At 43.2% G+C, this 26,812-nt stretch overlaps 1 protein-coding gene across 5 annotated transcripts in view; it reads right to left on the reverse strand.

The window, feature by feature from the left end:
* Positions 1-766: 766 nt before the first annotated feature.
* The window catches only part of LOC139987005 (netrin receptor UNC5C), a 44,810-nt gene continuing 18,764 nt past the window's right edge, over positions 767-26,812 (reverse strand). For 2 of the 5 annotated variants that reach the window (XM_072002826.1, XM_072002827.1), the window contains exons 3-12: positions 14,461-14,874; positions 13,120-13,401; positions 12,479-12,646; positions 11,599-11,631; positions 10,941-11,105; positions 10,353-10,394; positions 5,424-5,561; positions 4,341-4,838; positions 2,907-3,864; positions 767-1,954 (exon numbers count right to left, since the gene is read on the reverse strand). In XM_072002826.1, coding sequence (XP_071858927.1) covers positions 1,783-1,954; positions 2,907-3,864; positions 4,341-4,838; positions 5,424-5,561; positions 10,353-10,394; positions 10,941-11,105; positions 11,599-11,631; positions 12,479-12,646; positions 13,120-13,401; positions 14,461-14,874 — 2,870 coding nt within the window. In that variant the 3' untranslated portion in view covers positions 767-1,782. The remainder of the gene's footprint in view (positions 1,955-2,906; positions 3,865-4,340; positions 4,839-5,423; positions 5,562-10,352; positions 10,395-10,940; positions 11,106-11,598; positions 11,632-12,478; positions 12,647-13,119; positions 13,402-14,460; positions 14,875-26,812) is intronic. The other 3 variants (XM_072002829.1, XM_072002830.1, XM_072002831.1) reach the window with 3 other exon arrangements.

The following is a 26,812-nucleotide window of genomic DNA, read 5'->3' on the forward strand; positions in this document are numbered from 1 at the left end:
CGTATTAAGTGCACGCATGGCGCGCTGGAAACGGTTATTCGATATCACGGAATCGAAACTTGGTAATGGAGGAACGTGATGGTCGCCGTTGAAACTTTGCAACGATTACTCGTCAGAAATGTGGGAGTCCGCGCGATCGATGCTGACTCACTGGACCAGTGAAAGCAGCATTCTTTCGGCGTCTCTTTGGGTATTAGATGTGTTCGTATCGTGTTACTCGTTTCACCTCGACAGGGTTTCTTATTTAGGAAAGTTTTTCGCGTGAATATTAACGGAACCTTCCCCTCGTAATTATGATCCTGTTACGCAGAAATTTAATACTAATTTGTTAGAGATACGTCAAGTCTATAGGGCTTCTATTTATGAGAGACGTTTATTAAATTAGGGACTTGAATATTTTACAAATCCCTCCACACGAGAATATTTCTATTTGTTCAGCTTTCAATTACTTACCTCAGGATGTAGCTATACCGAATTCATTTCTCGCGTTTGTAGACCTAATCCAGTCCAGCCTCTGTTTATTCTAACATACGGCACACCTAATCCACACTTACGTAGAGTCGAAATTAAATTTCTTTCTCCTTTAATCTTGGATTCGTGTTTTGACAATATCGAAAATTTCATTTATCTTAATTATTTCAACTTTCGTGAAAGTGACGAAAAATTGGAAACATTTGCTAGGAAACACGCTGAAATACTTTAAAACGATATTTTTTCACGAAGGTAGGAGGAGCGAAAGAGGGATGAAAAATGAATGAACAACCACTCGAGGTATACAAGAATATTTTATTCGTCGAAAGTAACAAATATACAATTCTTCCAAATAAACTTGCATCGATTTAAAAATTATCCGATTTTTACCGCGAATAGAGGTCGTTTTCTACGCGATCGAATTTCCGCCCCGTTCAGGTGTGCACGCGCGAGCGTGCATTATCCCTCGACGTGTTGTTCGAGGGTTGAACGGGCCACGGGGCAATGGTATTGTCGATGTGCACGAAAGAAACCACAGACGCATACTTTTTAACAAACATCTGAATACAAACTTCAACGGAAACGGGTTCGTGGGTTTCGAAACCGAGAGTGAGAATTTTGGCACGATCATCCTTCCAGGAAACCGGTGGCCACTCGCGTGTGTGCTCGTGCATCCGTATATAACAAATCGATAAAAACATCTTCCATTTTTCCCTCCTTACCTTATCTCGTTCGTTTCTTTTTTTTTCGTTTTACTTCTTTCACCGCGTTGGAACGATTTTTCTTTTCTTCGTTTTCGTAGTTCGTTCCATGCTCGATGTTTCTCTATCTATCTAACTATATATATTTTTTATATATATTTATTTATATATATATATAAACATCCGTCTAAATGGATATATCCATTTGCATTTGCTCGCCAGTCCTTAGCGCGATATGTACACATATATAACCATCTAAACGTACAGTCTAGTTTTTACTTCGTTTCACGATTATTACAATACGATCATCGTATAGATCCGACAATGTCGCCTCGAACAACGTTCATCTTACAAAAGAAACAAAATAGAAAATAAGGGAAAAGAAAGAGACGAAAATTTCTATGTACAAAAGGTGTAAGCGGGAGAGAGACAGTTTTGACCCGCGCAAAATTAAGGCAGTGTTTCGATGAGTCCGTCCCGGAGAACCGGCTTCTCCATTCCAAAACAATGTTCGGTTCACCACTTTTCGTTTCTTTTTTCGTTCACTCGGCTCGTTCATGGACTTTCACTCACCACAGGGAACGTCACGTGGCGTCGAGGTTCCGTTCGTTCAGAGCCACGGACCCAGTTGGGCCTCCAGGATCGTGGCCGCGTCGGTTCTGCCCATCACTCGAAGATGGTTCAGGAGGTCGGTCACCGCGGTTGGCTCGTGGTGTTTCGCTTCCCACAGGTCCAGGATATGCTCCGTGGGACTGGACTTGGTGGCGAAATAGTTGATGTACCTGCAAGTCAAGGGAATCCACACGTCTTTCGTTATCGAAGAAGAGCTATCGGTGATAGATGGAAAAGTAGCTGTTATTAGATGATTTGTACTGATCTTTCACGTGATCTCTGATTCACAGTCCTGTTTTCCTATGGTCAACAAATTAGTTTTTTTTTTTTCAGAAACAGAATCAGTCTTTGTGTTTGTCAAACGGAAATTGAAATGTAAAAATTCGTAGAGTAATATGATTAAGATAAATGTTGCACGATTTATCGATCAAGAAAATTCGATAAAAATCAGAAATTAGATAGATACTATTCTACACTTGATATGGATATTACAGTACTACTTCTCTCTTTGATCTTGAAATTCCATCATAAACTCTTTAAATATAGTAGACCTAATTATGAACAAGTCGATCCTAAGTTTCAAGTACACGCATAAGCTATAAAGCTGAGTTATTATTATCCAAAGTACGATTGAGGAAAACTCCAATTACATAAATATATCTTCTTATGATAAATCAAGTATAAAATTACTTGTTTACGTGCATAATAAATTACGTATGTAGCGTACAAGTTGAACATTCGACTTCGATTTTCTGAACGTTAGCTCTTACTATCAAAACTGATAAGAACGAGTGAAGAGGTTAACAAATAAACCTCGATAATCGAAACTATCAGTCTGCCGATATATCCAGATAAACATAATTCTACCGTAGTCTAAACCATTTGCAAATCCCTCGTATTGATTTCTACATCGAAAATGGCCATACGATCCTTACAAATCACCGGCTGTCAAGAACAATCAACTCCTGTGGGACGCGGAGCCTCGAAAGAGATACCCAGTAACGGTAGCATATAAAGAAACTATCAGTGTCCCCGGAGGATATATCCCGTCAGTCGATCGAATTACCAAAGTAACAGACAAGCATCTATCGAAGCAAATATGGAAATCTCAAGATTACCGACCTGTCGACTTGAAGCCTCTGCGCCAGCATCCTCCAGTCGTTGCCAAGAGCGTTCGGCGGGTCCAGGCATTGGCATAGCTGTTTCCTTAGGGACCTGGTAAACCGAAACGGTCTGAGGGTGGTGGAGTCGGTGGTCGCGTTATTAGCATGCCCGCTGCTGACCACAGTCACCTCTCTGAGCGGTCTGGTCACGCTTCCGGATGAGATCAATTGCTTCGCGCCGTCGTACACGATCCTGAACACCTGCCTGGTGTCAGAGTTCCCTTGCGAAACTTGGAGCTTGTAGCTTCTGCTGCTAGTAGGTCCGAACGCGGTGTCCAACCCGAAAGTTACGTGTTTCGTGTTCTCCTGGCAGTTCCACATGTCTCTGAACGAAATCTCCTGCCGTTCCGTGGGCGACTTGCTCTGCCACTCGTTGCCAACTTCTTCGAGGCTGACGCAGAGCGATTCACCGTTGTCTTGGAACAGCAGGGTTCTTGGCTTATCCAGCAAGTAACCTCTAATTTGAGATTCTCTATCGACGATCGCCTTCATGGCAGCCTTCGTGTCTTCCACGGCATACACTCGGACGCAACATTGTCCTGCTTGGCTGGCGAACAACGCTAGCCGCAGTCTCTTCGTGGCGATCACGTTTTCGCAACTTTGGCCAGCTAGAACGTAGCCTCTCAGTTGTTCCGTCACGATGAAGGCTTCCGCGTGGTCCAGCTGCGTGAACAGCGGTGTGTTGATCGTCTCATTGCCTAACGTTAACACTCTTGTCCACGTGATCGATTGATGATCCTTGGAAGAGGCGATCGCTGTACCGTCCTCGACGCTTAGACCATCGCTAGCCCAGACGCTCAACTCCCACGTTGCTGGGTGAAGCATCGCGCAGTGCTCGAACTGGAGGATTACTGGCTTGTTGAAAGTTGCCGACGAAGGGCCGCAGGTCACCACCGCGGATAGTTGCGTGATACCGTCTGGAGGAAACACAAAAATCTCTAGCTATTGTTTTCATGCGTGTCATAAGGGATAGAGGAGCAGAGAAGAGCAGAGTTATGAAAGTTTGAAAACGCGGAAATCTAAATATTCTCTTCGAGACAATCTTCTTTTTTTGATCGCGATCAAATTTTTAGTCAAACAATCGAACTTCTAGTCAGTCGCACCGAATATAGAATTGTCTGTTTGCGAATATCTGCAAGAAACCGAATCTAATCTCTTGAGAAACGCTCTCACGTCTTTCCACGAGGATACACATCTATTACACGCGCCACAATCTGCAATTAGACGGAGCAACATCAGAGCTGGAAGCGTTCTCGCCTCAAAGACACCCAGACCATTCCATCGAGACCGTCCGCGTCAATTGAATCGCAATCGAGTCGGATCGATGAGGTGTTCGTTCCGGCGAAACCGTCACGGACAGCGCTTGGCAATTAATAATGCACGCACCACTTACCGGGTAATCGAGGCCTAAAGCGATCCTCGTTCAGCACCGCCAAGTAGAGTTCCTCTCTGAGTGGCTTCGGCACGGCTCCCTCGGGCACCGACATCGATATACCCGCGTCCGGAAGCACCAAAAGCGCGCCACGCGTGTTTACCGCCGCTCCAGCAACGTTTCCGGTCTCAAGCTTCGGTAAACGAACGCTCTCCGAGGCGACGTTGTACGTCGAGTCGGATGATGGGTACGAGCTAGTGACGCTGTTCTCGCAATCGGAATGGATCTGTTTGTCGCTGCACGATTCCTGCGTCGACGTGCTTGGCGTTGGTGACATTGGCGACGGTTGTGGGGCGATCGATAGGTGGGGCACGTCGTAATGGTGCTCGGAGAGGGATCTCGACATCGACAGCTTCGGGTCGAAAGGATACTCGTAACAGGCCGGAACGCTCGTCGCTGTTACGTCCGGCTGTAGGCTCAGCTTCTTGTCCTGGTCCGGGAAGAACTCCGGCTGGAATTCTGAAACGCACACCGCCGAGCCACGGCTCGTGGGTATCTCTGCGCGCTGCGGACAGACGCCGCTGTGATACTATTCCGATTCCAGGGGCTAACCACGTCCGCCACTTTCATCAGATTTTTAGAATATTTGATGTTTACCTTGCGATGTGTTCTGGCTAGGCGAGTCGAGTGTGTACACAGGAATCTGAGAAGTTTTCTTAGTTTCACTGATAAATTTTTCTTACGATGCGTGACGTTTATTCTTCATCGCTGGATATCAAATCATCGAACAACGATGAAACATTCCATCCAAGAACTATGATTCTTTTATATTTAACTCACATAGTCAGAGCTATCGCCTCAAATTTTCTTGATACGTAGATGAAAGTAGCGAACACGTGGCGTCGATCACATTTCGAAATAGTATCATTTCGATCGAGCGTAGCGTGACGAAGGAACGAGAACGAGTTCAGCTTTCTTGAAAGACGACACAAACGCGAGATATAATTACATACAGCCGCGGAACGTCATGTTTCGCTCCTTCGTTCGCGAAGAGCCAACGCGGCTGGCTTTCTTTCTTTTTTCTTCCATTTGTGAAATGCTTACCGTTACGGGCCATGGAGTAAAGAGAATGGTCCCGACCTTTGCGCCTCAGAAGCTTCGCTAAGAAAAATGCCAGGCCGCCGATTACTGCACACGCGACAGTCAGGCCGCCGTACAGAGCCACGTCCATCTGCCGGTTCGCTGTGAACATCAAACGACGTGTCTTTCTTATTCCTGTCTCACGAACCGGTCACAGACACGTACGACATGGTAGTACAGGAATTGTAGAATGTTAATTACTTTATCATCGAAACTGATTTTTATTGTATTTTCTTCGCAACCTCTTGAGGGATACTAGCACATATGTGTACGTTTATATGTTGTATGTTCCTCTATAATTAAAATCTAGTTTTAGAAGGTGATTAATTGACAATATTATTGCAAATAAATATTCCTGAGTGCATGGAATATTTTCATGAATAACTTAACTATCCAATCTACGAAACTCACAGGTATCAAATCGTTCGTCTTCGTAATTATTAAAAAAATGTAGACACTTTCGACGAAGTTATCATTTGCGCGTAGTGTGTTAATGAATTCGCCCCTCAAGAGATTAAACACTGAAAATTTCCCACGTCGAAGACCCCATTATAGCATACTAGATTTTCTCTTTTTAAGCTAGTGAACATCCATCGGCACAACTAATTAGTGCCCAATTAAGTTCCACCACTTAACACTCGCGAATCGACTAGATCTCCAAGATAACGTATCTCTCGAGACTTTCTTTGAAACATGAGTCAACGCGAAATCATGCACGCGGCCGACTACTCACTGTCCAAACTCTGGCAGGTTTGTTTCCGGGGAACACGCTACAGAAGCGAGAAAGCATAGCCGCTAATTCGAGACTTTGTTACGGCATGGCGTTAAGCCGCGCGTCGAAAGATTATCGCCCGGTCGGAGATTACAGTAACCAGCGGGCGTTAATTCCTCGTTTTAAGGGGCCACTCCGCGATACGATCTCTTCGCCGCCGTTTAAGACGTAGCGTGCAAATGGCGCCGGTAATTCTCGCGTATCCGCGAAGTGTGCTCATCGTGGACGAGCAGAGCCGACCACCATTCATGAATAATTTACGCGGCAACTTTTATACGCTCTTCTTCTTTCTCCTCCTTCTTTCCCTCTTCTTTTTCCTTTTTTACGACGAAACGTGTTCGCGTGGACCAATGGTACGCACAGAGTTGACGACGAGAAGGAGACAGACAGACAGAAGAAGACGAAGACGAGTTTTTAAACGTTTCCCGCGTACCGCTAAATATTACGAGCATCGTCTAAGGAAAGTTTCAAGCTCGGTTCCTCTCCATTTACGCCATGGGGACACAACCTTCGCTCGTCTCCCTTCGTGTCTCCTGTTTTATCGTTTTACATCGTGGCACGTTTATTCCGCGCTTTCGACGATAAACATTCGGATCATTATTATCGTGGCCGTTAAACGGTCTGTAATAAAAACCACCACGGCAGGCGTGCAGAGAACTCGAACGGAATAATAATTTTAAGTGGTGTCGTGTCGCTCGACGGTCAGTGAACACAGGATGGCAACAAAGACGACGTGGGACGCGATTAAAACCGCGAAAAACGTAGTAGGAGGAGGTAAAGAGGACAGGAAAGAGAGATTACGTCATCGTACACTACGATATTCTTATCGTCCGTGTAAAATCGGGATTGAATTACGCTGTATGCAAAGTTTCACCGAGATTCGAATGGCGTTTTATGAATTATGTAACGCGGGAATTCATCGGTGCTTCTTGTCCCGGTGAGCCGCGAATGGATCGCTTGTGAACGCTTCATTCGACAGACGTCGTGCCGTCGTAAATCGCAAAAGTTCGCGGATATCAATTTACGAAACGAGAGGAGAGTAAAGCAATTACTCGTGCAACTTTTCTCCTAGCGAATGTTGTTGCTCAAAAGTCTCGAGACGGTTGTTATATTTGATTAAAAAATGAAGAAGCTTGACGTGATATTTTATGTAACAATTTTATGGACATATAAAGTACTGACATATTAATCGATTTACTGAAGACGAACGTGCAATCCGAAGTTCGTAATATAGCATAAATCATTGAAGTTTCGTTGGACATAAAGAAAGTACTGAAAAGTTAAAACGATATTTTCCCTCTGAAATAGATTATTATTTGTACTATAGAGATTCCTCGTAAAAATTTCTAACATGAAACCAAGTTCGGCCTTTAAATTCACAGAGTTCCGTATTACCATCGTTGAAAACAAGAGTAATCTTATTGCTTCATTACAAAAGTTCTTTATCAAAAATCTTGCAATATGAAACTTCGCTGAGAACTAGAACTAGCTTTAAGCGGTTGGCTCACAGTCTTTGGAAACTTTGAAATAAATTCTACAAACTATCATCTAATCGCCTATCAGCGAAGTTACTCGTTCTAAAACGTAAAAAAGAAAAAGGAGAAATAATTCTTTCCACGGTGTCTACCCTTCATCGTCTCATTGCCACGTTCAAGGTATCCGTGTCTGATTCAGGAGATTTTCGACAAATACCACCAGGTCTCCGGCGCGGCGAGAAAGCGGCGGCTGACGTTCCTAAGCTTCTTCCAATTTTAGAATGTCAAAGCCATTCCCGGTTGTAACCCCGGTACGTGACTCTCGGAGGAGAGCCGGCTTCTCGTTCGCAGGATCATGTGCGTCTGCTTGGCGCACGCTGGTCCCGGGACACGTGCTTCGAACATCAATATACGCCGCGACGAAAACGCATACGAAGATCCAGAAAATAAGAGGGAGAAAGGAGAAAGAGGATCTATTCCCTGAAACGCAATAGTTCCACGTCGTTAGTCGGGTTACGCAGGCTCTCTCCTCCATTCGCCTGGATCGTTCGCATGTTTCACCCTCCGCAAACTGAAAAGTGGAGCGAGTGCAGGGGGTCGCAGAGATTTATTTTCTTAACGGCAATTGATAACGCTTCATAACCTCGACCTAACGTATCTGAAGCCTATAATTCATTCGGAACCCCTTGAAAGAATTCTGGCTCTGATTGCCTTTTTCTTTTGTTATCTCACTTTCGTGAATCTTTCCTCGAAAGAGACGTAACTACTTTGAAACACCTTAATAAAATACTGTAGGAATTTTTATAAAATACACGTGTATTTTTATGAAAAAGAATTGGAAAAGATTCGCGAAAGAGAAAGAGAGAAAGAAAATTCGTATGTAGACTCAAAGTATAAGTGTATTCCACTTTATTTTAACTCTGGTACAACTATAGGATATTCTATATTCCTTTCACTAACATTTTATTTTCGGCTCCTCTTTTCTCGAGCATTCTATATTGTCGAAGTCTATGGAAAACTTCCAAATATCGAACCTGAAAATATACCTACACGCTGGTTGAATAACTTCAGAACCTTGGTTTTCTACCTAAGAGTTAACCATTTCAGCGAAAACTATCCTAAAACCTCTCACCAACCGCCAGGGTGTAATTCGCAACAGTTTTCGCGTCTTATCGTGGCTTTCGACGAAAATCGAAGTTCCAAAGGGTGGTGGTTGCTACCCTCCCTCTTCCCTCTGTTCGACCATCCATATACTCACGTTCAGAGCTTCGCCACGGGATAATGGCACTTTATTTGCATGCACGATCAATTTCCCCTGTTGGAAGGGGCGCGGGAGGCGTAACGGCTACCGATTACATAATTTTCTTCGATATTAAAGCGAACCCACCCCCGTCGACGCGAGGCGGAATGGGGAGAGAATACAGCCTACGTCGAACGGTATCGCGTGCAACTTTGATGTGGTTCGGTCGATAGAATCGTCCAGCTAACGGGGGTTGTGTCTGGATCTATACGGACCAGTGGGCCACCCTTGACTAGCAGCAGCCGCCACCTCATTGTTGCGACTGTTTGGACCGCGAATCGGCCCTTCGACGATCGTCCTGCGGAGCGTCAATAATTAACCGGTCGCGTAATTAAAAGTAAATACGCGGAGGGGCCGTGGACCTTCGTCATTGGCGTGGAAAACTTGCTGGGTAAATAGCGGAGGGATGACGAGGGAATGAGGAGGCATTTTTCCTCGGGTTGGAAAACGATTATTAAACCGATGGCAAGCGACTGAAGTTGTACAAGAGGTGGATGGTAAATTGGGTAAGAAGGAGAGAAGGTATTTGAGCGTGAGTTGCGAGAATCGAGGATCGCGATCCTCTTCTATAATAATTTATCGATTGTTATTCGTGAATTGACAGGTTGTAGATTACAGAATTGCGTTGTACAAAATAGCTTTTAGAATTTTATAATTTTAAACGAAGTAAAATTTGTTTTGTAAAATTTCACTAGTAATTTTAGTTTATTCGTTTGAGAATTAAATTCTTTGACCATTTTTTCCTCTTAGTATCAATCGTTTATTGGTTATTCTTCTTCATCGTTTCTGCATAAATATGGGTGTACTCATTCGCTATTGGAATTATTTTCCTCTACATCAATTGTTCGACGACGCGCAACCGTTTAAAGGCTCGTGACGCCTTCGACATTCGCATTAATATACCTGAATCGATGAATATCGTTCTTAGAGCGGCGCTCAGCGCACGATCGCTCTGTTCTATTTTCCCAACATGGGACGAACGATTTGAATGGTATCTGATCGCGAACCGAGCTCTACGGCGGATATAAACGGCGCTCACAAACCGTGAAGAATCCATCTAAGAATGTCGCGCGACGAGTTAGGCGCGTTTTCTTCGCGGCTGGTCATGCCTTACGCCTACTCGCCATATTTTATTTCGATTTTCGCACGTCGCCACCGCGGAACGGATCGGGGGTGGGTCTCGAACGCTTTGCGAATCGCTATTGTCCAATCGTGACGTCGAATTCTTTGTGCCACAGACATGGCACGTACAAACATAAAATTATAACATTTTCTCAAGATTATACCAGGTTTTATTAAGAGAATTAAGTATCAAGGAAAAAGTAAATTTTTAAGTTTGAACTTACCCTCCTCGGTTAAGTGTGCGCCGCCCATCTTCGTGTTACCATCTGGAAAAGAAACGGGAGACTGGTAGAATGGCACGATTATCAAAGCGTTTGCGGCGAATGGTGAGTAAAGATTAATTTATGATAAGTATATTCTCTATGCGAGGCAAGAAGCAGTAGTCATAAAGATAATTATAGTGTATAATTATTCAGGAATGATCGACTTCATAAAACAGAAAACATAAAACTACTTGAATATTCATTTTACTCGGTCGTTAATCAACTCTAATTACACACTGATCACCTTCAACTCACACTATAGAAAAATCCAGAACTCTGAATCCCCAAACAGACTTTCCAAACACCACAAAGTTTCACTTTACCGATATAATGGAGTCCAGTTAAACTCGAATCATCGAACATTTATTATTCCTTATCCGATCTACGTAAAAAGCTTCTACTATCTTTTGAGTCATTCAGCCTACCCTCGATCCACCTTAAGGGTGATTAGCCTGTGTATTCTCGCGAACAAGGTATCTTTTTCACGTGGATGAGCCGATGCGGCGCCGAAGAGAGTCGTGACAAGTGGGAAAGGATCTCGTGACTTACTGTTGCACATGCCGCCGGTGCAATTCGCCACGCTGATGTCCCTCCCTTGACAAGGTCGTCCACCGTGGCTGGGTGGTGGCTCGTCACAGGATCTTCTTCTTGTATGCGTACAGTCGGTGCCGCACACCGACCATGCCGACCATCTGGACCATCCTCCGTCCACCACTGTGTGTCCCCGGGAAAAGAAAAAAGAGACGAACGGTTCGAAGGATCGTCTTTCTTTCGTGAGGTCGTTAAGGGGAACTCGGATCGCCGTTAAAGCGATGGGTAAAAAGCTACGTGGAAACGGGACAGCGAGACTCGTAACTCGTCCGTATCCCCACGAGCCTTTTTCGAAAGCCATACTCGTCAATTCGGTCGCGAGGACTTCGCTTCCTTTCCGTTTAATTGACTCGTACCGGCCCCGTGGAAAAAAGCGGTCTCCGTTCCGTATGCGTTCGATCTTTGGCCATGATTCGAGTAGTTCCGACGCGATACTTACAAATGATTCTTTTCCTCGAGGGAAATCTTTTTCCCTTTTCTAGCGTTTGCTTTTGAATAGGAATATTATGTGGATATTATACGTGGACGTTTTCTGTCCTTCTTCCTTTTTTTCTTTTTTTTTTTTTTTTTAATTTAATGGTTTGCTTTTGAAGCGGATTTACGAGTATACACTTACCTAGAGCGTTGGTAAACTCCTCCAGAGTGCCGGCTATTCCGAAGCGAGCGTTAGACAGAAAGACGTATAGGTGCATTATCGAAAGCAGGACAGACAGTTAGTGAGAAACACGTGCGCACACATAAGCGACAGTCAATAGTATCAATAGACTTTCTAATTAACTCCCTGTCTCGCCATTCTCGCCTTTACCAAACAGAAAATACATATATGCATATCCATCTTCATTTTCCAATTACCTGCCATTTACATTCAAGAGATCGACTCTTGGTCGAGGATAACACTCAAAACGAGTAACCATATCAAAATTCTGCCAGTGCAGCGTGTCAGCGCAAACTACGAGACAAGGGGTTAATATTTCACTCGTCGATCCTCCGCGATTCCCCGCCACGTTTCCCGTGGACGTTGCCCCCGACGATTTTCAATAGCACTCGGCGCATGGCCGATCGTGCGTGCAGGTTTCTCCTTCGGGATGTCGCGAAGCGTTTTCGAAAGGTGAATACAATTTAAGAGAGCTGAGAACCGCCTCCTGTTGAGACATCGGCGACATTCGAAGAGGGAAAGAGGGAAGCTCGTAAATCAAACGAGAGAGCCTCTCCTCTCCCTTGGCATCGGTAATATCGGTTTGTCGTGGTAGAACCTGCTTGCCCGACCGTCGCGTCGTTCCCGCGCAACACGACTCACAATCGAACGAAGAGAAGACGATGATCTCTTGCTCGCTCGTTCGCCACCGGATAGAAATAGACGCGTGGTAGGGACAACGTCGGCAAGAAATCTCTGTTCAGTCGCGGAACCGAACGGCGTATCGACGTTAACGAACCGTGATGCTTCCTTGAAAATTTCATTCTGTCCCGGCTGGATAATGAATTCACGGGACACTTACCGGGACAGGCGATGTTGCAGTCCATCTTCTGTTGAGACGGACCCATGCAAGGCTGACCCCCGTTCATGGGGGCGGGGTTCGTGCACGTTCGAGTTCGTTTCTGGCCACCTTTCGCGCATCTCGAGTGACATTCGGACCATGCGGACCACGAGGACCATCCACCCTTCACTGTAACCAAATTTTTATGGATATTTTAATTTTGATTTCGTTTAGTATCTTGGAAAGAGTAGAAAAAGCATAGAGTTGAATTATAGCATTCTTGATCCATTGGGTTGAAACTGCGATTTTTGTATCTATTATATATTATAGTATTATAGTAAAAATAGCTATTCTACTTTGTTACTTCAGCAGACGAACAAGATCGTCGACAATCTGTGTTTCATCGTCAAATTTCTTCGAAAAGAATTTTTATTTCTACAAAGAAATTATTATAAAAATAAATATTCAGGAAACATTTTTCAAAAATCAAGAATACTAAAATGTTTTATCCACTGAAAATTGAAAAATATATTTCGCCTATGGAGAGTTAATGAAGTTCAAAGTCATTTACGTCTAATTACATCACGTATTCCTTTGAAATGGAATATGGAAACAAATCACGAGAAGTAACGTGCAATTATATGCCATCAAAGCAAACTTACCATAAACTGTCAGGCTGACAGGCTCGCTAAGCCTCTTGGCCGCGATATTCTCCGCGACACAAGTATAATTCGCCTGATGGCTTAGCTTCGCTTGGCCAACCAGAAGGTGTCCCTCGCTAGACACTAAAAGCGTGTCCGACTCCGTGTCGACGGGGACGTTATTTCTTAGCCAGTACACCCTCGGTGGTGGCACTCCCACAGGAGGAAGACACCTGAGTTCGGTGCTCTGGCCTGCTTCCACCGATACCGAGTACGGCGGAGATTCGAATTGCTTCTTCAGGTCTGAGAAAATGGGATTTATGGCTGTTAGTAACACGATACAAACGGAGGTTCTTTGAGAAAAAGTAATAGTAGATATTGGTGGATTCGACACATGGAAATAGAAAGAAAAATTATTACATTAAAGGCGATAAAGTACATGACGATAAAGAGATCTTGGGAATTAAAGAAAATATATATACAATTTGTTGAAGAAAAAGCTATGAAATTCGATGCTATGAAATTTGAAAGTGACTAGAAGTGGAAAGAAAAGTTACCATAAAGATTATAATGATAAAAAAATGTTGTAGGTCAAAGGAAACTTTTGTGCAATTCGTTGAATGTTCCGACGAATTCGAAAGATAAAAATAGCAAAGAAGATTAAATTAACGATAAAGAAATAATGCGAATTTAAAGAAAATTTCCGTACAACGTTTTATCTACAAGACACGAGTATTGATAAATGTGTGCAATTGTCCTTAATCACGTTGATAACAAGACTAGTGGGTCGAAGAGGAGTTCTAGTAATTTATCTACGGCATTTTCGCGGAGCAAAAGTTTTTGTCCGAACGACAGTTACGTAAGCGCAAAGTACCGAACAAACGGTCCTTTCCTAAATTGATTCTCTTAGAAACTTCATGGTTGCCGGTCATTGTGTTGCCTCGCATTAAGGGTCGGAATTAAATAATGACCTCGCTTAGGAGAATCAAGATAATTACGAGGGGCCAGAAGTAAGACGAAAGTCGTGGCTGTCCCGACAGCGGAGCAAACAACTGTCCACAGCCGAATATTTATCGGTGAAGTTCTTGGAAGAATTGAGATGTCTCGCGTTACATTAAACCTTCTGTACAACTCAGACTAACTAGTCCACGCTCGACTAATTTTATAATTCATCGGTATATTAAATAACCAGAATGCCAGAAATTGTTTTAAATTGCCGAGAAAGCTGTCTTTCCTTTCGTAACTTACAGAAAATTGGTTCTCAATCTTACGAGACATTTAAAAAATTAATATTATTCCAATTAATATTAAACTAATATTCATTTTGACAATACAATCGGACAATATTATTTTCGCACTTACAAGCAACATCGACAGTAGCAGGCTGACTTTTAATCTGTCCGGAACCAGACCATGCGATACATTCGCATTTGAACTTGTCTCTGCCAAAATATTCCTCGATGTGGTCTCTGGTTACGTTCAATTCACAGTCGACTATCCTAGTGCCGGTGTGAGGGTCTACGAAATCCTGTTGCTGCGAATCTTCCGCCCTCGCGTCGTTGCACCGGAAGTAGATCTGCAACGCGTGTGCGGCCTTACAATGTAACGTGGCCGGTTTGTTCTTCACCACAAACGAATCGACTGGTTCGGTGAGAAAGACGGGCAAATGGCCCCCTGCCTCGGAGATTAGTTCCGTGTCGGTGGCTATTGTCGCTGAAGGTACGTCGTCCTCTTCCAGGAGATAGGAATCTTCGTCTTCCGCGGCGTCCTCGCCTTCTGGAACAAAATCAAACTTGTATTAAATAATCTTTGCATTTTTTGTTTGGCAAATATTACATTAGACAAAGTTTTATGATATATGTATGTGACAAAAATAATTTTCGACTATTGCTTATAATTTTACGTATATTTAATGTTTCTGTATTGTACTTTATAATACGAATTTCATCGAAGTCATCTTTCTTTCGAAAGAAGAAATTATCGAACAATCGATGAACCTTAACATCGTTTCGGCATATGACTCTGAAAATCAAACTTCCTCTTCGTAATACCGCTTTTGCTCATATTACTGAAGCAATAAGCGTCTATCGCAATGCGATAATAAATATAATATGCACATATATAGTGCAATCTTCACATGATTTCACATCAAATTAAAACCAGCCGGACGATAATCTCGAATCTGGTGGACAAATCAAAACGAACGTCGCTGGTTATTATCAGTTCCTGATAAATTCATAGAATTGGATTATCGTCATTAACATGTGGCAGAAATCGAAGCGCGGATGGGGGTACCGGCAATCAGGCAGGATCAGGCTGGGAGCGCAGTCAGTCATTTGAATTCTAAATACACGAACCCATCCCTTCTCTACCCTCCGTAATCGTAATTTACGATCGAGTTATTAATTCGCGCGGACGTTATTCACCGCCCCCGGGGATTGTTCCATCGGAATCGTGAAAATTCTATATTTGCTTGTCAACAATAGCCAACGCTGGTTACCATCCCCTTGTAAATCCTGACGCCGGCCCATTACTGCCAGGCGTCTCGCTCGCCGGAACGTCCTGCTCGCGAACAATCGGCCCGTTTTGCACGCTCGCTCGCTCGCGAGAGGCTGCAGTAATGAATTTTCGGATTTACGCGGCGCACCGGTGCACAAGTCCGATGCATTTCCCGCCAACCAGCGGTCAGACCTTTATCCCCGTGCGACATTTGGCCGAGGGCCACAATTTTCATCGCGATAATCGTCCTCGTTCTCGTATATCGACTTCTCCGTCTCGCACCGCTTCCCAAAAGAAGGGGAAACGGAAAAATGAAATTGCCACTCGTGCAGTGGGATTATGATGGAAAGCGATATTGCGAAAACTTGTGTGCCTTTCTTCGGAGAAGAGCTTTATATCTGGCGTATTTTGTTTTATTAAGGAAATGTTCTGAAAGTGTAAAAGTGCGTCGAATACGCTTAGGACACACAGTTAATAAAATATTCAAGAGTAGCTGTACTACTTATTATGATTTTTATTAGGTGAAAGGAACTTTCATTTTCCATTTCTTGAGTTGATAAAAATATAAATTTGCATAAACATTCACTATTTAGAAAAGTAGATCTTGAAATGTCCAGGAAGTTCTCACGAGTCATAAAAATGTTATTACTCAGATGTACAATATAATTTTCTTTGGGCTATATATTTTCAAAGAATAAAATATTTTCATATCTCTAAAAATGACGGTGGTAATCAAAGCGGTCAGAGTTATCAACTCACTTTCTTTTATCTTATTTACGCTGTCCATAACGATTCGTATTATCTTCCCGTGAATTCTACAAGTATATCCCCGCCAATCATGCGAAACTTGAATATCAGCGACAAGATCCGCGTGCACATCGGATGGACATCGTGATCGACAGACGTTACAATCGGACGTCGCAGCTTTTTATCGTTGTCCTTGCTCGTTATTTTTCACGCGTTTTATGGAAAGCAGCCGGTCATCCGAATGAATCGGAAAAATACGAGGAAACAAAAATTCGCTTCTCACGCCGAAAAAAATTGTCAGAATTTATATTCGATGGCGAGCAGATACCTTCGATATCCGGCCCGCGGAGATGGGAATCGCGCAACGGGCAAATGAGAAGCGTCGGCGGACGAATGAACGAACGAACTAAAAGAAGAAAAAAGACACGCTGACGCGTATATGTATATATCGGCGAGAGAACGAGAAAGTGTGGAGGAGGGGCAAGCAAAAATTTTCGGCGACGTGACGTACCGTGGCGAATCGAAGCGCAACCAAAAGAGAATTTTCATCGGTTTTCGATAATGGATCTCGATCGATTGGCCGATAGGATAGAATCGTAGTACGGCCAGTTTTCCCCGAATCAGTTCGTACAAGAGTCGTCGTTAGCCACTTTGGACCACCGCGACCGTGCCATATCGACACCACGTTGGCAACGTCGATTTTCTGTTGGTTTAGGTCGATTAAAACGAATATCCTGCACCATGGGATTCGTCCATCCACGATGTTTTCTTTTCACGCCTGTGCTTCCTTTTCTATTGTCCCCTTTTTCGTCTTTTACCAGGTTGTCGAACGTGGACATTGTGTCCATAAAAGTACGGATCGAGAATTTCCTAATCACAAAGTATCACGGATCATCATGAGAAAATTGAACATCTATGATTTTTTTATATCATTTGTGATTGTTCGTACTATAATAGAAAATCACGTTCAGATAAATAGATTCATTCGGTATTTAATCAGACACTAATTGAGGCTTCGTTCGAATAAGTGGACTTCATTTAAATGGAATTTTTTATTCGAATTATGAAAGACGTAAAAGTTTACTTCGTCTACCTGAATTGTTATAATTCATATGTGTTTTCGTGTAATGCTATTTCCTATAACGCTAGACGTATTATACGAGCATCCATTGTATTGCATTCGCTAAAAAATGCGCTTCACTTCGTTCTCTTCCTTTCATTATTACAGTACTCTGATGAAGCGGCCATTTCCACGGAGTCGATTAAAACAAACGACCATCTACACGACTATCCATCAATCCGCGGTGTTTTCTTTTCGCGCCTTCGGCTTCCTCTCTCTTTTCAGTTAGCTCAGTCAAAGCCCCGTTCTCTTTGTGTGCACACGTTCGCAAACACGCGATCCGTGGAATCGAGTGTAGTACGAACGAGAAAAAGAGAAAGAAAGAGGAACACGGAGGGAAAAGAAGACCCAGAGGACTCAATCGAGCGAGGCCAAGAGGAGACACGAACAGTCGGCGAAAGAGGATTTCCATCGATTTCCGATAATTCCGCTGATCGGTTGGCCGATAAAGTTCCGCGGAATCGTTTCCCCGTCTAATTCCTCGGGACGAGTTCGTATAAATTCCGACTGGCCATTTTCGCGCACAACCAGATCTCTTTTCCCTCTTCAATGTGTCTTTGATTGCTCGTACACGCTCACCCAGTACCACGCTAATTCACGCGCGCCACCCCTCCCCTCTTTTCGCTGCAACCCCCGCGGCTGATTTTTTTTCTCCTCGACATCGCGAGAGGCTACGAGAGAGGAAAAAATAGAGTAACCGGATGAACGCTTAATCGAGCGATATAACGCGCGCACGAGCTCGAGAAAAAGAGAAACTGGGCTCGATCGAGGGACCGAACGGGGTGAAACAGAGCTGTTTTGCGCGTTTTGCTTCGTTTGCGTGGATTATTCCTACGGTTCCCCTTGGTTATTTAGCCGCGGATAGTAATTCTTTGATAGATGAGGTTTTAAGCTTCCGACGTGGATTCAAAGGAGAGTCCAGGGTAAGCTTCTGCAGTTTATATTACCGATCTAGACGTGAAACTCTTTTCGCGTGTACGATTCATAGGCTGTTCCTGCTAGAAAGTTAACGAAGCCTCGTGTTTCGGAGACTGTAATGAATTTTCCGAATGTGGGACGATATCTCTTCTATAATTGTCCACATTAAGTTGCTATATGTGTGCGTTATCTAATTTCATCGCTAGGGCACTGAGATTACTGGAAGACGTTTAGAAGATGCTTGTAATTATTCACAGCAGATAATATTCAACGCGCGTTTGATTTTCTTTTATCAATTTCCTAAATCTTTCTTCGTCGACGAACATTTCTTAAAGATGAGAATTCTCTGTTCCATAAATGACTTTGATTCTTTAACCTATCCTTTTTAAGGACCTAAGGTTTCATATATTGCAACCTAATATCTCGATCGTCTCTGCGATACGCATAAACGTTAACGTAACCCGACACACACCAACCCAAAAACGTTATCCCGTAGGATCTACAGCAAGGAGAACAAGGTTTCGAACACCTACCCCGAAACCTCCAACATCGATCCTGCCTCCACCACCGAGGCTGGAACCTGGCTTAATCTCCGATCTATCACCGAATCAGCCGCACCTCCCGAACAAGCCGACCTCCGTCGAAATCTCTTTCCATCGCGCCACGGTAATTGCTTGTGGCAAATACCCCCTAAACAACCCACCCCCGCATCTACGAGGGAACAACGGGGACGAAAAAGGAGCAAGAGTTCCGGGGTTGCGAACTTAATTGAGCAACGTCACGCGACACGCGAGCCGTGCGTTCTACGGAAAAACCGAGCTCATCGGTTTCCGATAATTCGGAACGGAACGGTGTAATCCGGTCCCGCCATCGAATAGCCACCACGAGATCTGCACGAGGCCCCCTCGTTAGCCAGTGTAGCTGAATAGTTAGTCGTGTCCCTTGCCTGGATACAAGAGCTCCCTCTGTGCTTACAGGGTGATTCTAAAATTGCGATACACACAGCTGAAAACGATGTGATCCGTCACGTAGAAATACGCAATAAATATGATTTATTAATATAACGATACATATATATAATGGATTTAGTGTGATATAATAAGGTATAATGCGTTTACTTCACATAAAATTTAATGGAACTTTAACTGTATTAAATGATATAGATTTAATAATAATTTAACGATATGAAATAATATAAACATTTAATAATGACATAATAAAATATCGTATAATTTGCTTACTTTATATAACGTTTTTAATATTGGCTGCATTTCAACATTCACGATATATTGACGCATTTCAACAAAAGTTTGTCCATTCAATGGTTCGTTTTCGAAAAAGTAGAATTTGAACATATTTAGTTCACCCGTGTATTTGAGAAATTTTTAAACATCCAAATGAGACGAACACGAAACTTACAAACGAATTTCTACCAACATCCTACACGACACATTTCAAAACCCAATTTTCCTGCAAACGAAGCGTCGTACGAATACATTTTATCCGATATCTTTTTCAATCTATTGGGTTGGCAACTAAATGATTGCGGATTTTGTCAGTACCACCTAATGACAGTTGGCAATCAAATACTTTTACGTAAAAAATCACATCCTTCACATTTTCACGTACCACGATTTCAAAATCACCCTGTATGTGTGTTTCTGTGTGTATGCATCTACACATGCATATATATAGGGGAAGTCTCGCGTGGTCACTATATGGGTTGACCACGTATTACGCCGGGCAGATACACGAACGCGAGCGTGTACAGTTTCAACGTGTACCTACGGTTGAGGGGCCACACATGACGCCTCTTAATTAACAAAGGTACCTGCAACACGGTTGGCTCTTGCCGGCTATGCGAGTCAATGGAACATACGCGCTATTGGGGGAGAGGCGGACGATGTAGATTAGAGAACGTGCTTCGCCAGAGATGGGGAAGATTCGAAGGAAGTGGAGACCGATGGGGAGAGATTCTGGATGGGACGCGATACGGCGCGGGAGATTTCGAGATGTGTATTTTTGTTTCAACTACGGATATGGAGAATAGATTTGTGGTTAGGTGAGGCGAGAGGTATATGCAGGGTGTTAGGACTAGGTTATTTATGGCGGTGAAAGTGGCGAACAATGAGGACTTGAACGACGACGACTCTATTTCGAGGCGGCGGCTGGTCAATGTCTTCCGTCCTTGGAAACGAGTTCCATTCATATGGCGCTTTTCTAGACTTTCAGACAGTTCATTAATTGTTAATATATCCTCTTATGCTCGAGTTCAAGCCGTTGAAGAATGGAGACATACAACAGAGAAACGGGGCTGAGAAACTTCTTAAAAGAGTGGGCTGGTGTAAGGATATTGATTTATGAGTATGGATTATATGACTGTCATGACGGTTACTAAACAGCGACATTAAATTTTACAATGACGGCTATAAAAGCGATCGGTGACCAATGATGCCAGGATTAAAGAATTTCAATTACGTAGACAAATAATACCGGTCACGCTACCAGTATCTTTAACGTCAATGTACTAAATGCACTAAAATGTACTAAATGCAATGTACAAAACGCGCCTGAACAACTTTACTTTTTAATACGTTGTACGTTATATATACTTTACTAATGCATCAGTACTTCAACACACTGAATTTAGTAAACTTCTAAAACCAGAGTTTTATTTGCTTATAAGATAAGAACATGATTCATAATTTTCTGTAACCCGAAGATATATAGGCATGTGACTTCCAATTTACATGACTTAAGAAGAGTCAACAAGAACGTGAACATCTTGAGAAGATTCGGTAAGATCTTCCTTAATCTCCTACGCGGCACCAGAATACACAAATCGAATGGGAAGATGAAATAGGTGAGAGGGGAAAGATTGGAAGAGAAGCAAAATGGAAGGAACGAAGGCCAGTCGAAGCGAGAACAGAAGAAAGACGGACGAAGGAAGAGACAAGAGCTTCCTTGTTTTCTCGCGTCACGTGCCTTGTTATTTTAGCAGGCCGAACGTCGGCCAAAGAGTAACGTTTCGTGCTCCGGGCTTCATTGACCCCGCCGCTTGACTCTTCCGCCTCTTCCGTGGCTACGCGTATACACAGCATATCTCCCGTGAGCCGCGCATCTAACGATGCCTCGAAATCAAGGTGCTCGCCCTGGCGACCCTCGTTGACACCTTGACACCGCGTCACCGCTGAAGGGTGCTAATTTGCGGGGAAAAAGGGCCGAGGGAGAGAATTGAATTTCCAGGAAGTCCGATTCCGTAGAAGTATCCGATCCTCGCGTGATCGGCGTTATTACACGTTGAATGTAACTGGCTAGACTCCTTGTTATTTCGTTTTTCTTTTTTCAACAGTGAGAGAAAGGGGAAATTGTCGCGATGAATTTTGTAATGTGGACGATAACCGTAACGCTGTTGATTTTACGTGATTGTTGTTTTACGTTGTATACGTTGAATACGTTATGATTTTAGGTTTTACTTATTTAAGTCTGGAATTATTAATCTGTCTGCTATATAATTTTGTTTAAAATAATATAATGAATAGGCATGAATGGTAGCGGACGTGTAAATAGGGAAACGCTCATTCATAAATTCAATTTAGTGTATTTCTTTACGTATAATATAGGATTCAAAAATACATAATATTCCACCAGAAACACGATACAACATGGATACAGTTACAATAAATGCGATATTAATAAAATATGAAAAAATCATGCAGTGAGTGAATCGCGTAGATGTGCTATGCCCTGGCAATACGAAAAAGTATTACAAAACAACACAAGTCATACTGTTCAACTCCATGTAAGTGAATGTTCTTGTACTTCGATATCCCGATACGTCAGAAGAATTTCATTCATGAACAGACAGTATCTCGACGTCTCACGTTATAGAAATTAATGGATTAATACGAACTTTCATATTCTCGAAAAACATTCAGATAAACAAAATGCTGCTCTTTCAACAAGTGAATGTTTTCATAAGTCGCGCTAGGGTGGACGATTGAAAAGGGAAGCTTTTTCAAGAGCGACTTCTATTCCCGGATTATCCGAAACGACACTTATTCCAGTCTAGAGAAGTCAACGCCAGGTGCGAGGCAAATATTTTGAGCGACTTTCGGCGAAAGGTGGCGAAAGGTAGTCGTTGAAGAATTAACGTTTCCCATGAATCGGTCCCTTAGAGAAAAAAGGACTACTTCCGGCCTGGAGGGTGTACTGAAATATACAATAAGACGGCGCCTGACCGCCTCGAGTTGCCATTGTGTTCCAGGCCATTCACGGTTCACGACCTTCGGGCCCAAATAATGCCAGTCAAGTCTCTACGGGTCGGGTTCCCTGCTCCCAGGGAACTTTATTCTATCGTCATTCCGGTTAACGAGAGATATACATACGTCAACCACGAGTGGTCCTCTCGTCTGTTTCGTATCTTGATCGATCTTTATCGTAACAGACAAGCTGGTACGTAGATCGATACCAGGCCAAATGGAAGACAGAGAAACAAACGAAGGAGGAACCGATGGAGAGGAGGAGGATCTTTCTCTTTGATCGTTGGAGAACGATCGACACCGAGATGAAATCAGGTTGAACCTTCCTCGATTCGTTCCATTTGGACAGCCGCGCATTATCTTTGAACGGTGCGCGACAACAGCCCCGCATTGTATTCGGAATCAGAAGTCAGAGGTCGGAGTTAAAGGGCGGTCAGTGTACCCGGAGGATAGAGACTTCTCAGGTGGCTGGACGATCCAGAGCGACGACAGTGTCTTTCCGACTGTTGCGAAAGACGTTTTACATAGAAATGGAGATTAGGAAATCTTAGCTAACACGTATTTTATAATACCTGAAATTTATTAATTATAAGTTTCACAAATGGCGATTTAGGAATTACATTCCACAGACACGTGATACGTCAAATTTCGTTTTCTATTATCGTACAATTTACATCTTGATTCTGCACATAATCCTGGTTATAAAATTTTAACTACGATTTACAAACTAAATTCCACACCAACGTAATATATAAAATTTTGTTTCTTATTACAGTTTATATCTTATAGTATATATAATTATATCGCGTGGTTCAGTAAACAAAATTAACTATCTCTAAAATATAGGCTAAGGATTACAAGTGTAATATACAAAATTTAATTCCCCGTTACAATTTATCCCCCTGGTCCAGTGAACATTACCCACAGTTCGATCCCACGCTGTAACAAACCTACATCCTGCGAATCAACCTATCAACGATGCGCGTGATCGCTTAACTCAATCCGTTATCGAGTTTCATCCATCACGCGTATACCGATTGTTTTAAGCGGCACGAAACTTGTCCTCGCGGATCGGCCTACTCGCGAACGATAGAAAATTAAACGAATGGAACGGGTCGAAAAACGCGCGAATGCTGACGAAAGGGTGAATATTAAACGGAGGCCTCCGGAAGAGGCGGCGAATCGTAAAAAGCGTAGGGCGATGATGCGCATTACACGAGTCGATTGCAGCCACGGCAGCAAGGCCCACGTTAAGGCGTGTAATTAACCGAGTAACAGAATCAGATACGACTGCTTGGTTGCGTGAACGCCTCCCGCGGTGCCTTCTTTCCTCCTGCTATCGATAACCACCTCCCTCAAAACGACGTCACGTCGATTCTCGCCCGTTGCCCATTGTATTTCATCCGTGATACCCGTCGAACTGGAACAAAATTTCACGTCCCGCGCTTTTTGCGGATTCATCGTTCCATTTGCCAGACACAATGGAGCTCGTGTACCGATTTGCATTGAAATTGCGAGCCACGAAGATTCGAATCTCTGACGAGGCGGGACCGAACGCAGGAAAACTCGCGCGCGCCGTGCCTCCCCTCGATATCGTTCGATTGTGGTTGGCGACTCTTCGTACCTTGTTTCAAAAATTCGTTGCGTTTGATTTATCTTTCTTCTTTTTCCGCTGGATGGTAATCGCAACGAGTTACTTTAGATTGGATCGTGATTAAAATGAGATTGGAAATATGGAAGAATTTTTAAGTTAATAAATAGGCATGATTGGCATATTCAAGGATCTAGTACGATGACTCGTAATTGGATTATATAGAATTGTATTTTGAGACGAAGATGTCCGAAAGAACAAGTATGGCAAATTGATATGATTAAAGTTATCGGGAATTTGGTGGACGAAGATAATGACGACTTTGGCAACTTTGGTATGAAAATTCATTACATAATTTGACCTTATGGCATATACATATAGTTTGCTCTTTGCGAATCTATTATTAGAATTATATAATGCAATCAGAGATACAATTAAGAAGAGTTAAATGAAAGTACGTATGAAATTTTAGAACTGAAGCGACTAGAAACATCAGCAATCAATAATATGAACTTCCCAAGAAAGCGGATTATTAAGAAAGCGGATTTACAGTTCGAAGCTCCAGAAGTATATTTCACACACAAAAAAAAAAAAAAGAAAAAGAAAGAAAAACGCCTGTAGGCCAGAGTGTCGAAAGATGCAATTAAGAAACAACGAACATATCCGGTTTTCGAACCGATGTGTCCGAGAGCATCGAGAAATTTCGCAACGTGACTGCCGGACCAACACTCGACTAACCACCTTCGAAGATATCGAGAGTTCACGGGACGAGGGAACGCGCGAAAATATCGTCGTGTTGTAATTCGATCGGTCGATATTTCACGATCTGCCGGTCCGTGGCTTGCGTTTTACCCAGGCCACTCTTTTACCCGGCGGTTCTCCGCGATTTCAACAATAATCGCGGCGCTCGCGCTTGCACAACTGCCGGGGCCTCCTCTCGGCGCACCACTCTCTCGTTTGATTTACGATAATTAAAGCTGACCCGACCTTTCGTCGCTGCGAGTAAAAGAATGACAGAAACGGAGAAAGGCATACACCGCGAGCGCAAGAAAGACCGCGATATACACTCGGTCGGGCAGTGTGCCGATGAGAGACCACGAGAGATTAAAGAGTTTTTCTCCCTTCTCTCTCGCCTAACTAACTTCACCGTGTATTTTTTTATTCTCTTTCGCATTCGACTCTACCACTTTTCCCCTTCCCCTTCATCTTCCTCCTCCGCGGCTGCGAGGCCGAGAACGGGCCCCATTCCGACGTGGAACCAACCGGGTAATTGCTCGGTCGAGCCAACCCGCCAACCAGCATTCGCGTTGGCTTTTGCATTTTTGCTCCGGGCGATTTCGCGAGATCCACACGACCTCCCACTATCTTCAAACAGTTTACAGTTTCCTCTCTTTATCTTTCCTCCTCTCGTTCCCCATCTATCCATCTCTGTTTTTGTGGTCAGCTACGTGATCGAAGGTCGTATCGCGGGACCTGATCGCGATTTACTTATGATACTTATCGCTCGGAAACGGGCCCACGCCAGCACGAGGATGAGTAATAGGTTCTCACGAAGGGCGAAATCCCGCGGATGGTACTGTTACCCAGAGGTGAACCCGTGTTAGATAGAATGGGGTCGAAGAATCCGAAATCAGCAGCGTGACGTGACCTTTACGAGAGCACAGAAGGAGCATCGGCGTATGGAGAATTTATTAGTCGTAAATCTGAAGATTCGTCGACACGATCCGCTCTCGCCTTCCGCTTTCTCGCGCACCGGAATAAACATTTTTCCAAGGCAGGGAGGGAAGCTTCGTATTTTCTCCGCTCGTAATTCTTCTCTCGCTACCGGATACGAGCGAAACCTGGCTGGCTTCGCGAGCTCGAAAACCAGACACGTTCGATAGCTTTTATCGGGGTCTCGGTGGATATCTATCTTCTGGAAAACGGTACTCGTTATTTTGATGCATGTTATTTGCAGGCTGGACGACAAGCTTGGTGAACTTGTTACAGGGATAATGCAGTGGAAACGATCGATTTTTTTAATTTATTCTCTTCGTACGAACTGATTATTATTACAAACGTCAATCTGTAGGAAATAATTATTTTTCCAAATGTTTTTTAGTAACAATTGATCAATTAGCTGTTCTTTTTTCTGTAAATTTTGAAGCTCGTTTTGTTGATACGAGCGATATCATTTATTAAAACCGTTTTTAAATATTTTCTAAATATTCACTTACTAGTATTCATTTCGTGTTACCAGTATACGCTAGTATCATCTTCGTCTTCTTTTCTTCTCTTTTGATTCTTCAATTGCTTTTTCCCAGGTTTCTTCTAATATTTATACCGCTAATTTCCATCACAGTACAACTCCTTCGTGTTATGCTAACGAAGCTCATTTATTCTATTCCACGTCGTTAAGTAGAATTTTAACCCACTAATTACCAGCTTACTTCCCCTGAACTTTTTTCGTTTCTCTAAGCAAACTTCTAGTCCTCATCGTGCCATTTCATATTGCAAAGAATACAAAATATCTACACTGTATCGACAAATTCAGTCCTACTGACTGACTTACTTCCTGTGTTTTGTTATTCCTTCAAG

Source organism: Bombus fervidus, chromosome 4 (assembly GCF_041682495.2).
Source record: "Bombus fervidus isolate BK054 chromosome 4, iyBomFerv1, whole genome shotgun sequence".
Lineage (NCBI taxonomy): Eukaryota > Metazoa > Arthropoda > Insecta > Hymenoptera > Apidae > Bombus > Bombus fervidus.